Source organism: Toxorhynchites rutilus, chromosome 3 (genome assembly GCF_029784135.1).
Source record: "Toxorhynchites rutilus septentrionalis strain SRP chromosome 3, ASM2978413v1, whole genome shotgun sequence".
NCBI classification, from domain to species: Eukaryota; Metazoa; Arthropoda; class Insecta; order Diptera; family Culicidae; genus Toxorhynchites; species Toxorhynchites rutilus.
Window position 1 is genome coordinate 54,960,363 of NC_073746.1, and position 13,023 is coordinate 54,973,385.

The window sequence follows — 13,023 nt, forward strand, 5'->3', positions numbered from 1 at the left end:
CTACCGTACTCTCCAGATATGGCCCCGTGTGACTTTTTCCTATTTCCGAAATTCAAATTACCGCTCAGTGGGACCCGTTTTGACAGCTTTGAAAACATATAAATGAATTCACTCCGAAGAACTGAAGTTAATTTCTGAATACAGCTATGAAAAGTCTTTCGATGACTTTTCATCGAATTTGTTGGAAAAAGTGTATTGTTTCAGAAGGTGTCTATTTTGAAGGTGATAATACAAATTTAGATGATGGATAAAGAAAAACTTCAGGTACTCAGTTTTGATTTCTACATGCACGTTGTACTCGTATTGTTGAATCAATCAACGCTATCGCTGCAAATGGTTATCAACATTTTACCCAATTATCAAACGGTTTGCGTAGAAGTTCAGTGAACTGAGGATACAAAGGGATATCTTCCAATGCAGGAGGTTGACTAACCGAGAGGTAGTTTCTAGTCTTGAAAAGGCCTTTTTTGGAAACTTAATTGCTCATGCCTTGAGAAAAGCATTTTTTGAACTCGCTCGACGCACGCCGGTAATCGACGTTGACACGATGACAAACCAAACCAGATTGCAACCGAGCCAAAGCGGTTCAAAAAAGCATGCTGGTATGAAAGTACTACCGGTTTGCATGTATCTACAATGCAGATTTATCCAGGCTGCTGGTAATCTGAAGGAGCCAACGTTAGTGAATAAGCCGCATGCAGAAGTTGATCCTAAATGGGTATCCTAACCATTTCTCTGGCCGGTCTCACTCGGTGTGACGAGACATTGTCATCAAGAAAAATCACTTTGTGACACTTGTTCTTTGTGTGTGCTTTGGGTCATAATCCTGTTGAAAGTAGTAATCACAAGGAAGACCCAATTTCTGTACGGGAGACTGTGGGTTACGTTTCAGGATGTACAATTAAGCCATCTTGTCCATCGTCGAACCGATAAACTCAATGGTTCCTGTTTCAACCCTTATCGAATTCTTCAATTCACCGGATTCAATACGGCTGACAATTCCTGGACGTCCCCGTGATTTGAATCTGTTCCCATTCCAACTGTCCCCTCCAATGCGTTACGTGATACGGGAAACGATACGAGACTTAGAATAAACGAATAACACCAAATACGTAGCAGATGAAGAACACTTTATTCGCGGAGTACAACCATTTAATTTATACCAAACTACATTTATTTCTACAATTGAGCCTTTGAGGATGATGATACCGAGTTAACTATGGCGAACTAAGAGAGTCATTCTTTTTTCTACTACTAAGATGGAAAGCGTTACTCTTTCTGGCTGCGTTCTTGTTTCTAAGCTTCGTATCTACTATCAACTGTAACAGTTCCAGTTCCAGAATCCTCCATTGTACCATACAACAGCCGACTGCCACCGTCGTGTTTTTTTGTGGTAAACAAATGCTGAATCTGAAGCACCGATCCTGGTTTTCTCCACGCCATCTGTTCCTGCTCCTGTATGTTACTCTCCGGACAGTGTCTGCACTGACAGGTCATCCAATGGTACCGGCTACTTCGATAGTCAACTTAGGAATGTTTACTTTGGGGTTCTTTCGCAATGTTCGCACAATTATCTGTTCATCATCAGGAAACAGGATCTTCTACCCAGGATATTTACATGATTCCTTCATATTTCCACTTTTTTATGATTTTGTTTACTGTAGAGTAGGTTCTTCCGACAGCAGCTGCTATTTCCCGCAATGTCTTTCCTCGACAAGTCTTGTTATCATTATTCTGAGGTCAATGTAATGGGGAAAGAGTCCCCAATTAACGAGGATAAGGTTCTGTTTCAGCGTCCTATGGAGGTGTTTCCTGGCATGGTATGACTGAAATCCTCCTTGCATCCAGATTCGCCGAACTGTACTGTGTACAGCAGTTAGCCTTTTCGCCAAATCGCGTCCGGAGATCTTAGAATAATTTCGAACTGCCCTGATGATCTCCGTTTGTAGTTTCAGGTAATATATTCCACTTCTACGCTTGGTTTGCTTTGTGCGATCAATGTTTCCTGGTAACGTTTGAGCACGGTATTTACAGTTGATTTTGGTAATTTGAAAGCCCTGGCGATCATTCCTCCTGACCACGTCGGATTTTCAACATGAGTGTATAGATGAAATGTTTACTACGAAGTAAGCAAATTTTGCAGATCAAAACGATGTCGTAAGTTTCTTGACGCGACTACTAAAAGCGCTGCAATAACTTGGAAGAAGCGACTAAAGAGTAATTAGAACATACTTTACATATCGCTGATCTCGGAAAACACATAACCTTGTCTTTATTCTGAAGAATAACCGGTTGGCCGGAATCTAAACGTGATCTTTTGCGTTTGAGATGAAACCTTCCAACCATTAGGATCTTTCCCATGACTCTTTTGGCTATCATCTTCGTTCGATGAAGTTTGCAATTCGACTCAGGCTCGTCTTGCTCGCTAACCGGAGAATTTTTGAGTATGTAGCAAAAAAAAGATTTTTGTAGGTCGTAGTTCGCAGACTCAAAATTCATCATTTCATACACAAAAAAATATTACAGCTGCCTGAAACTTCTGAAATTTTGAACTCGGTATTTTTGATAAATATTGTTAACAATAACATATAAGAACGATCGATATGTTTTCTATCCTTTTACATTAATATGTGCCACTTTTAATTTGTGAATTCCGGTATCATTATGCATACACCTGGTATACAAAGCCATATGTTCTGAGTCACGAAAATTTTAATCTTGTACCTTTAGCAGGTGCGTTACTCTCTACACTCTTTAAGTATATTATAATTCAAAGAACAAAACGAATTAAATGAGTAATAAACCAGCTAATAAGTACAAAACCGAGATCGGTCCGTTGTACTTCAGCAGTTATCCCCTACCCAACAATAATCCTTGGAAGTGAAAACTCCCAGTAAAAGCACCTCGGCCGCAGCGTTCGTATATTCAGCACACCAAAGGGGCTCCAAAATGGGCCCTCGAGACGGTAAATATAAATGAAGCGCACACTTTCCTATATTTAGCGACAACAACATGACGAGTCGTAAAGTAAGAGACGCAGAGATCGTTGCACTCAGCTGCAGTACATCTTGTTCTCGTGCATTGATGTCTTAGATTATGAATATGATTTGATTTTTTTTGACATTTCCTTCATTTTTAAACAAAATCGAAAACAATACGGCGAAAGCAATCATGATGGAACAATAGCGAGTGGGTAGAGCGAAACACTGGTACTGGTTCGGAGTGTAATGAATTTGAAACCTCCATGGGCAATTTCGGAAAACGTCAATCTGCGGGATGTCTCTCACATGCCAACGGTTGACTGGTCGCGATCTGATTAGCGGCGGAAATGCGGAAATGCGTGTGTATGTGTTTTTGGATACAATATTGGATATTGAGTCCATAGTCCACACGCATTGCAAGTTTCGACTGAATCGACGTGGGAGGTTTTGTTAGTGGAACTGTATCATATTTTTAACGTCGAATGTACAATGGACCTTTTTGTTTTCTTAATCATTCAAGTGTGACGAACAGCCATGAAGTGATTCGAGCGTCTATGTGGATCAATCAAATTTCTGAGAGAAGGATAAACTTCCCCATGCTCTTAGTTTAGTACGAGGGTCACTATTTATATTTCGGGAATTGGCAACACTGATGTCACGTGAGTCCATCTGATGGTTCCATCGTAAAGTTTGACATTTTTGACGATATACGTACTCAGAACATTTTGTCATACGGACGCTATTTGTTTATTTTATATTTAGTTGAAAGTTTGGTCTCGGCAAAAAAATGGAACTGAATCGTGAACATTTTCGTGCGATGATTTTTTACGACTTTCGACGTGGATTATCACAACAAGAGTGCGTCAATCAACTTAATTTGACTTTTGGCGATGAAGCTCCATCAAAAACCACTGTGTATCGCTGGTATAGTGAATTCAATCGTGGTCGTAGTTCGCTGTCCGACGAGTTTCGTGAAGGTCGTCCAAAATCGACTGTAGTGCCAGAAAACATCGATGCTGTGCACGAAATGATTAAGCAAGATCGTCATGTAACCTATTGTGAGATTGAGGCATCCCTAAGCATTAGTTCCACCAGCATATATGCGATTTTACATGAACACTTAGTTGTGCGAAAATTATGTTCACGTTGGATCCCACATAATTTGACAATCGCTCAAAAAAAAAAAAGGCTCGTGTCGATTGGAATAAATGCTTTGAAAATTGGTTTAAGCGCATGCAAAAGTGTATCGATCATCGTGGCGAGTACTTTGAAAAACAATAAAAATATATTCGCAGCTTAACTATTTGTTTTTGTTCCTATTCCCGAAATATAAATAGTGACCCACCCTATTACTAGATCCTCGTCCCCAAAGAATCATACTGCTCCACCGAGATACATTCCTGCACTCCTACTAAAAACTTTTCCAAGGAAAATTAATTGCTAGTTCTAAACAAATTGTCTAACGTATTGCCACCGGTGCAGAAGGGTGACACGATCGGAAGCTCGACATATGCTGCACGGGATAGATTAGGCCATAACCGTTTGCGTTGTTTATTTATGGTGGGCTGAATGCCGAACAGAACAGCATAACAAACATCGTAGCAGTTGTGAGGAACAAGTCTGTTTGACCAGAACGCGACATCGGACGATTAGCGGCGTGAATGGATCGGTAAACAGTGGCGAAGTGTGTTTTTGCTCCTAATATTATGGGAATTTATGTGATTTTAAATTGATTTGTATCGCTCCGGTGGAAGCGAGTCCCAGTGAAATTATGACAACGAAGAAATGCAGAAGGAATCTACCAAAGAGTACAGTGCGCATTGACAGTGTAGTGAAACTGAAATAATGTGATTTATTGTATCGAGCAGCAGATAACCGAGAAATAAGTAGCCAACTCAATTAACGCGCCGAGGATCGCGTCGAAAGATCGTTTATCAGACAAACCAATAATGGAAGGAACTAATAAACGCCTTCTTGTTCTGTTCGCGCTCTGTCTATTTCTCACAGTCATCGATGCTGTTAAGGGTAAGTGTCATTCCCCTGTTTTGTATGCTTCGCAATAAATGTGTAAATAGCGATCCGAACATATCGTTTCATCGAAGAGAGCAGATGGTTTGTGTTTCAATTTTGATGGTGACATTGACGAAAATGGGATGCGAGGGAGCAATAACGATGCGTGGAATTCATGCTATAAATTATACCCGTAAAAATGTGTATCTTCGAATTATAACGATGAAATAAAACTGAATTGCTGAGAAGAGCAAAAGTAACTAATACAAAATAATATTTGACGTTTATCGTCGATTATTTGATTCATTATTTAAACACTTAATGACAAATAGCGATACAGTATTGCGCGAAACATTTTCATCCAATCATACTTTGTCATAAAACTATTCATTATGTTGTTGTCAATTTTGAGAAAAAATATATAAATATATAGAAACAGTTAAAATGACCAACACAGAAAATTTTCAGGGGCAAAATCTCACCTGTTGTTCACCAAATTATTGTTGGCTTTCAATATTTCGTGGAGTATTTCTTATCTTCCATATTATTATTTTTTTTACTATAAGAATTTTATCAGCAGAATTTCTATTTGGATTGGAATGGAAATTCTGTTGATAAAATTATTTCGCGTTACTTCATATGGCACCCAAACATCGAGTTTCTTGCAATGCCGTCATTTATAATTTATAAAAATATTTCGAATTGTCACTTGGTTTTTAGTACACTGGTTATTTTCCTAAAACATAACCAAATATGGGGTTTCTTGTTGAACAAAATTTTCTTCTGAAAAGCACGATGAGTTTTCGAACTCAACTATGGTTTTTGTGAAAATCCCCACAATTTACAGGCGTTGTTCAGCTGTCAGTCTTTTCATAATGAAATGGCTTATCAAACTAAACGAAAAACAAGTAACAACTTTTCCCCCATTAAAATCAGAAAACACCTTTCTGACATAAAAAATTATACAAGGTTTTCCAACTTTAAATTCCGAATGTAAATTGAAATAAAACACACTTAGAATTCGAATTTCGATGAAACTTTTATTTCAAATTAATGTTTGGTTAATGCCATTATGTGTGAAATACAACATCATTCAAATGTCCACCTAGGGCTTCCTTGCACACCTTGATCCGTAACAGGTAATTTTCGATGACATTTTCGGCACATATGGGGTGGTATCTCGGTCATAACTTCACGAATGTTGTCTTTCAAATGTTCAAGAGTTTGCGGAGAGTTGGCATAGACACGGTCTTTCGCATAACCCCACAAAAAAAAGTCTAGCGGGTTCAAATAGCATGATCTGGACGGCCAATTGGCATCACCAAAACGCGAAATTATGCGTCCCTCAAATTTCGTTCGCAATATGGCCATGTTCGGTCGTGTTGTGTGGCACGTGGCGCCGTCCTGTTGGAACCACATGTCATCCGTATCCATATCTTCAATTTGAGGCAAAAAGAAATCGGTTAACATGCGGCCATAGCGCTCACCATTCACAGTTACCGTCTCGCCGTCCTCATTTTCAAAGATATACGGCCCGATGACTCCACCAGACCATAATGCGCACCAAACAGTGACTTTTGGCGGATGCAATGGCCTCTCAATAATCACGTGTGGATTTTCTGAGCCCCATATACGGAAATTTTGGGTGTTCACATAGCCACCGAGCTCGAAATGTGCCTCATCGCTGAAGAAAATTTGATGCGAAAATTCAGCATTTTGCTGCTGTTGTTCGTTCACCCAATCGACGCATGCCCGACGCATTCCATGGTCACCACGCTCTAACTTTTGTACCAGTTGGACTTTATATGGATGTAGGTGCAAGTCTAAATGCAAAATTCACCACAATGATGTGTTTGACAAGCCCAATTGCTGAGCACGCCGTGGAATCGAAACATTCGGGTCATCCTCCATACTGGCAGCAACAGCAGCAATATTTTCGGCCGAACACACATTACGATGATGCACAGGTTTCACAATATCCGCAACGGATCCAGTTTGTTCGAATTTACGCACTACATTAGCGATTGTGTGCTCTGTAGGCCGTCCATGACGACCAAAATAGTATTATATAGTACAAATTTTATAGTATAATTTAACAAAATTAACACGTTGTACGATGCTAAAACGATCCATATTGTAAACTGGCAGACATTCAACTAACGATATGACGCTTTGGTTGACAGCTATGTCAAACGGTTGTCAGCGCAGGGCTGTATACTTTCGGAAGCCCGAAATGGAAAACCCTGTATATACCCGGACTCTTTCAGGAAATGATATAGGATCATATTTTGTGAAAAAATGCTTCTACGTATATGATTGATGGAGTTTTAGCAATCACAGAGTTATATAAGCTGGCTCTACTTGAAAAAGTGTGTTACGTAGGACGATGTTGCTGCTTCCATTTGAAAGATGAGAAAATTGAATTTAAGATACAGTTGTAGAATTGGAATTAGTGGAATTAAGAAACATTTTGGAAGAGAAAAACTTAAAAGTTAGTGAGTTTTAGGGTGATATTATTAATTTTACCCCAAAAATACATAATTAATTTTTTACATATTTCAAATATGGCTTGTTTCAAGCAAGAATGGAATATTTCTCTTTCTAAAGTGAAGGTCAATTGGCTGTGATGAGTACAGTGAAATAAAAATCGTGATTTTGGTAGGTTCTAGTTGTTTGAAAATGATATTGCAGCGAAATTAAAAAAGAGAAAAGTTGGGTGTCAAAGAACGAATTTTAAAGCGGTCTGGAGATTCAACTTAGTTGATAGAAACATTCAAATTTATTATGTATTTTTTTAATAAAATTAAGAATAACACCTTAAAAACCACTAACTATTGAATTTTTCACTTCTAAAATGTTACTTAAACCCACTTATTTGGATGTTTTCCAATTAGATCCTGTATAAAATTTTCTCATCTTTCAAATGAAAACAACAGAATTGTCCTACGTAGCGTAGTTTTTAAATTAGAGCCAGTTTAAGACAATCAGAGCCAGAAACAGAAAAAGTTCAATAACTCTGTCATTGTTGAATTTCGAACATATACGTAGAAGGATTTTCTCATGAAATATGATCTTCTGTCACCTCCCTAAAGAATTCAGATTTTTGTATGAGAAAGGTATTTTTTGACTTTAAGGGGATGAGGGGAAAAAATAAATTCTTCTTTTGTATGTATTCAAGAAACCAAAAATATGTGTAGAAAAAACAAATAAAAAAAGTTTTTTGACTCGATTATATACAGGTTTCGATTATGTACAGTGAAAAGAAATCGAAGACTGTATATAATCGCGTCCGCCCTGTATTACCAACCGTTAGTCACGCACTTCAATTGTCATGCGTCAAAACCAGTGTACAAGATTGTGACACGTGGAAAGCTTTTGGTCTATGGGTATGAGTCGGAAACTAAACAGCGACCTACTGCACGGTGTTCCGATTCGAGCCAAACCCAACAAAAGATGTTCGAAAAAATGCTCGTCTGATCTTAACGTTTAACGTTTAACGTTGAGCATGTAACGAAAATATGAAAGATTTCAAACGTTTATAACTCGTTTTACATCATAGATTCGGAAATGTTTCTATGCACCTATAGCAATAAAGAAAATTATGTTTTTTGACGTAGGGCTGCGTCTACACCAAAGCACAGAGTATGTCACTTTTTCAAAAAATATGTAGTTTTAGAATTATGCGTTAGACTATGCATGAATATTTTCTAAATCTTAAATGGTATAAATAAACGAAAATTATAAGTACAGTCAACTCTCCCTAACTCGATATTTTCCCCAACTCGATGGATTTCATGGCACCTTTGATTTATTTTACAAGCAATATTCTCTCCATAACACAATATCTCCCTAATGCGATGGTCCCTTGGATACAGAGTTAAGGAGAGTTGACTGTATTTCTATTTTCCTACGAGCTATCAACGTTCATTTTCTTTATACCACTTCGTATCAGGCGTCGCTGTAACGGTCGCTGTAACGAAAGCAGCGGCGGTCGCTGTAACGAAATGCAAAGTTAGTTCGTGCGTTCATTCTACGGATGATGTGAAGAGAGGAAATATTGCAATTTAAGTTCCACCCGCTTCAACTTTTTGAATGTTAAAAAGTCATTTCAGATTTCAAATGCACAATCTCGTTACAACCAGCGAGCGGATTTTCATACTGTCGCGTGGAGAGTGCTTCAGGATTGACGACCATAATTTTTAAAAATTGGAAAGATAGATAATAAAAATCAGGAATCTGCTTCTAACCATTCTAAATTGTAAAGACTATTGAGCCTCATGATAGAGTTCAACCAGCAAAATTTCGGTAGAGTGCCCAGTATTGTAATATTTACTCACTGCGGTTGATTTTTATCCTGATAAACTGAAACTCAGGGAACAGGAACAGAAAACAGGAAGAATCGAATGCTTGTCAGAATATCAGGGAACGTCCGTAAATTCTGAGAAAAGCCTAAAAAAGTCGGGAAGAGTGCCATCATTGAAGTACTTTTGTATTTTGCAACACACGCACACATTGCTGTTTTTTATGTGTTGCCAAAGGTAGATTGAAGTGATAAATGTGGCTGGTGAAACAAATATATAATCGCCAGTAACCGAGTTTGGATTGCAAAAAGACCACCGCATTAGTAAATTATTCAGTTCAATGTGTGCAATGACATAAGAAAAAAAATCGACCAGCCTGCTTGGAAACATACGCATAGCATATGTTACGGCTGAGAGACTAGCTTCAAACTTTTCAAATTGGCATTTTCACGGCAACTAGAGAGTCAGACTCACCCAAAATATGTCCTAAAGAGTTAATAATTAATTCTTTTGTATTCTAAGATAATAACGGATTGATTAACAAGCGAATAGAATAAAAAAAAATAATGGGTTGGATGTAGGACACGAACGCAGTTTTCGACGTAGAACTATGGAACTATATTATTCAATCCACTTGTTTATCACTTCGGATATTATTTTAGAATGCAACGAAATTTTTGTAATACTTTTGTAATAACTTTTTAGCTGTTTAATTTTTTATTTCTTCAGTAGACTACAAAGAGTCGAGTAGAGTCGAAAGCTATCAGCACTTCTCGTTTATTCGGTTCAACTAGCATCAGACGTTCTCCTTCCTACTCAGATATCGATCACAAACTATGAACCCTTTTGCTTCTATATTCCGCTTGAGATGTGATCGAACACCACAACACGCAACAGTAAGGTTACCCTGCTGTAATTTGAAAGTATACTTTCATGAAATATAAATTTATCTAAATAAATGCAGTGTATATCTATACACCAACATCCTGGATACTCTTCCATATCCGCACTAACACGAAAAAATTCTCGTATGCTGCTCTTATTTGTCGTAGCACACCTCGATACAGAGGGCTTCCTCTCCTTGTATCGAGCTGTGTGTATGTGTGTGAAATCAGCATTAGGCATGAATGATATCCGCTCGTTGTGTTATGCTAGCTCACTCGCATCTGTGTTTTCATTCTGTTCTATTTTTGGTTTCCGCCTCTAGCCCTGAGAAAGGCCCTTGTGGAAAGAAACTCTATTCCGTACTCCTCCTTCACCCGTCAAGAAAACAATCCTATCCCGCTCGAAGCAACTCCGGCAACCATGTTGCTTCGATGACCACCAAACGAGTTATGGTGTGGCTTCAAATCTTTTTCTTCTTTGTCTTTAAGAGGCTTTAAACTTTGCAGTTCATTCGCCTCTAGGCTTCAAATCGCGGATGGCTTATGCGGGCGCTACACGATTCGTCCAACGTTTCACTCGTATGTTGGACTCAAACATTTGACTCGATGAATCGACAAATGTTGTGACGAATGTGCTGCTACACGGTGAAGGGAATGTTCGATTCAATGCAATCGGTCCAAACAATCGGCGAGTATTTGGATCGAATATTTATTGTTTTTATTTACCATCAAAAACGTTAGGAAACTGGATGACGATGCGAGTATAGAAATTGCTGCCGTAGCAATTGTACTGATATCGGGCTGTAAATTAAAAATGCTTGAAATCAACATCATTAAACTGCAATATTTTGCCGAATATTTTGAATTTTGTGAACCAATTTCATAGTTCCTTCATCTGAAACTTGTAAACAAACCAATCTGTCAAAGATAGATTCGGACGAATCGTGTAGCGGTGTATCGAATGTCATCGAGTGTCGAATCAACGAATGACAAAAATTCTTTGACTCGTGCCACTCGCGTTGGAAGGTAATCAACAACGAACGGATTACCTTCCAACGCGAATATTCGACGCTCGACATTGGAGGTTCGTAGCTCGTCAGTCGACTACACGATGCGTCGAATCATCGAGCGTCCAGCATTCGAGGGTGTTCGTAGCATCGTGTAGCGCTGGCTTTATTTAAACCAAAGATGTTGAAAATGTGTAGAATCGAATGTATCAGTTCCTCGTTATTGATAGCTCTGTTCGGGAATGCACACAAATCGGCAGAACAAATGTATGGGGAAATGAGAATGCTTCCAGTTTACATTAATTTAAACTGTTTAGGTATTAGTGGATTGTACTGTATAGTATATCAAACAAATCTTAGAGAATTTCCGATTTCATTGGTGTGCAAAGTATTAGAATTTGTTCGCTGTGAAAATAGTTATTAACGTTAACTTTATTTCACAAAAACGTGACCTGTTTTCTGATTTGGCACCCTTCCTGAAAGACGTAGTTTTACGTCAAAAGTCAACTTAAAAAAAGGCTTGTGTCCGTGACACGACCGCGTAGTTGACGTAGGTTAACATTACGACATTTCTTACATGTTGATTTTGAATATCTTCCTTGCCTTGCTCCATTGCAATGCCATTTCATCAAACTAAATTGTAATTTTCTATTTAGAAATAGATTGTTAGGGAATGTTCAAATCTATTGGCGAAAAAATATAGTAAATTCCATCAATAAATGACTGAGCAATAAGCGTTCAAAACTGCACGTTTTCGTGGCGCAATCGATATAAATTTTTTTAAATTGTATTCCCAATATATTCACGAGACAAGTAACCCTACGGCAAAATTCCTTTGTTAACAAATTACGAAAACACAACACAATCAACAACAAAATTGAATCAAACAGCTGGATTTCCTGACTTTCCCATAAACATTATCAAGTTAATTTTGCAATTGATGATTCAACCTTTCAAATATTCATTAAATCCATGTATGTATTTTTAGTAGATTCATAATAAATGAATCGGTTCAAGTACAAGAGTTTTATGCCACGCTTTCAGCAGTGCTAAGCACTCATTTTTGGTTTGGAAGAATTAATTAATTCACAAACAAATGAAATAAAGTTTTACAGAACACGTGTACACCTTGTTAGCGAATGCCTAATAACAATGAGATTTATATTCTGCCAATGTGTTGCAGATCACTTCTTTCTTTATAAAACGATGTTCTATGCATAATCTTTCAGAAAAACACAAAATATGTATTGTTTGTTACCAGTATTTCAAAAAACAACATCAAGTTCAACTGTTCCATGTTGATATACTAAGCAAAGCTGCCCCACCATGGATTTTAAGCCCGTAATCAAGCTTGATTGATCCAAATGGGAAAGTCTTGTCATATTTCATTAAACAATAGTTTAGTGCTTATAAAAAATCCGGTAAACTGAAATGCTTAAAGCTTCTGGTAGACAAATATGCTAGAAAACATTGATTGCGTTTTTCTCAGTTGCTGATTTTGGAACATGGGACAACTATGCGTAGAACGGCAGTATACTTGTATACAAAACTGATACTTGGTGAAACATTTTTAATCCGCCGTTACATAACATCACATTATGGAAGCTCATAACTTGTGAGAGGTGTTAGGAGTTAGGAATGGGTTACAGCAATGGGATTTGAGGGAGCATATATAGAGTATTTCAATAAAAATTAGAATTAGTTTTTATTCTTTTTGAAAGTTTACTTTTTTGTGAATAAAGATTTTTTTTCTGTGTAATACGTTGTAATAGATTACTTTGTCTTACCAGTGGCGCTTGAACACGAAATACTTCTTGGATGGCACTAATCGTTCACAGAC

At 37.8% G+C, this 13,023-nt stretch overlaps 1 protein-coding gene across 16 annotated transcripts in view; it reads left to right on the forward strand.

Moving 5' to 3' along the window:
• The window catches only part of LOC129780606 (chondroitin sulfate proteoglycan 4), a 44,437-nt gene that overhangs the window by 5,517 nt on the left and 25,897 nt on the right, over positions 1–13,023 (forward strand). For 5 of the 16 annotated variants that reach the window (XM_055789050.1, XM_055789049.1, XM_055789051.1 and 2 more), the window contains exon 2: positions 4,562–5,006. In XM_055789050.1, the coding sequence (XP_055645025.1) occupies positions 4,931–5,006 (76 nt within the window). In that variant the 5' untranslated portion in view covers positions 4,562–4,930. Of the gene's footprint in view, positions 1–3,792; positions 5,007–13,023 lie in introns of those variants that run through there. The other 11 variants (XM_055789053.1, XM_055789055.1, XM_055789057.1 and 8 more) reach the window with 4 other exon arrangements.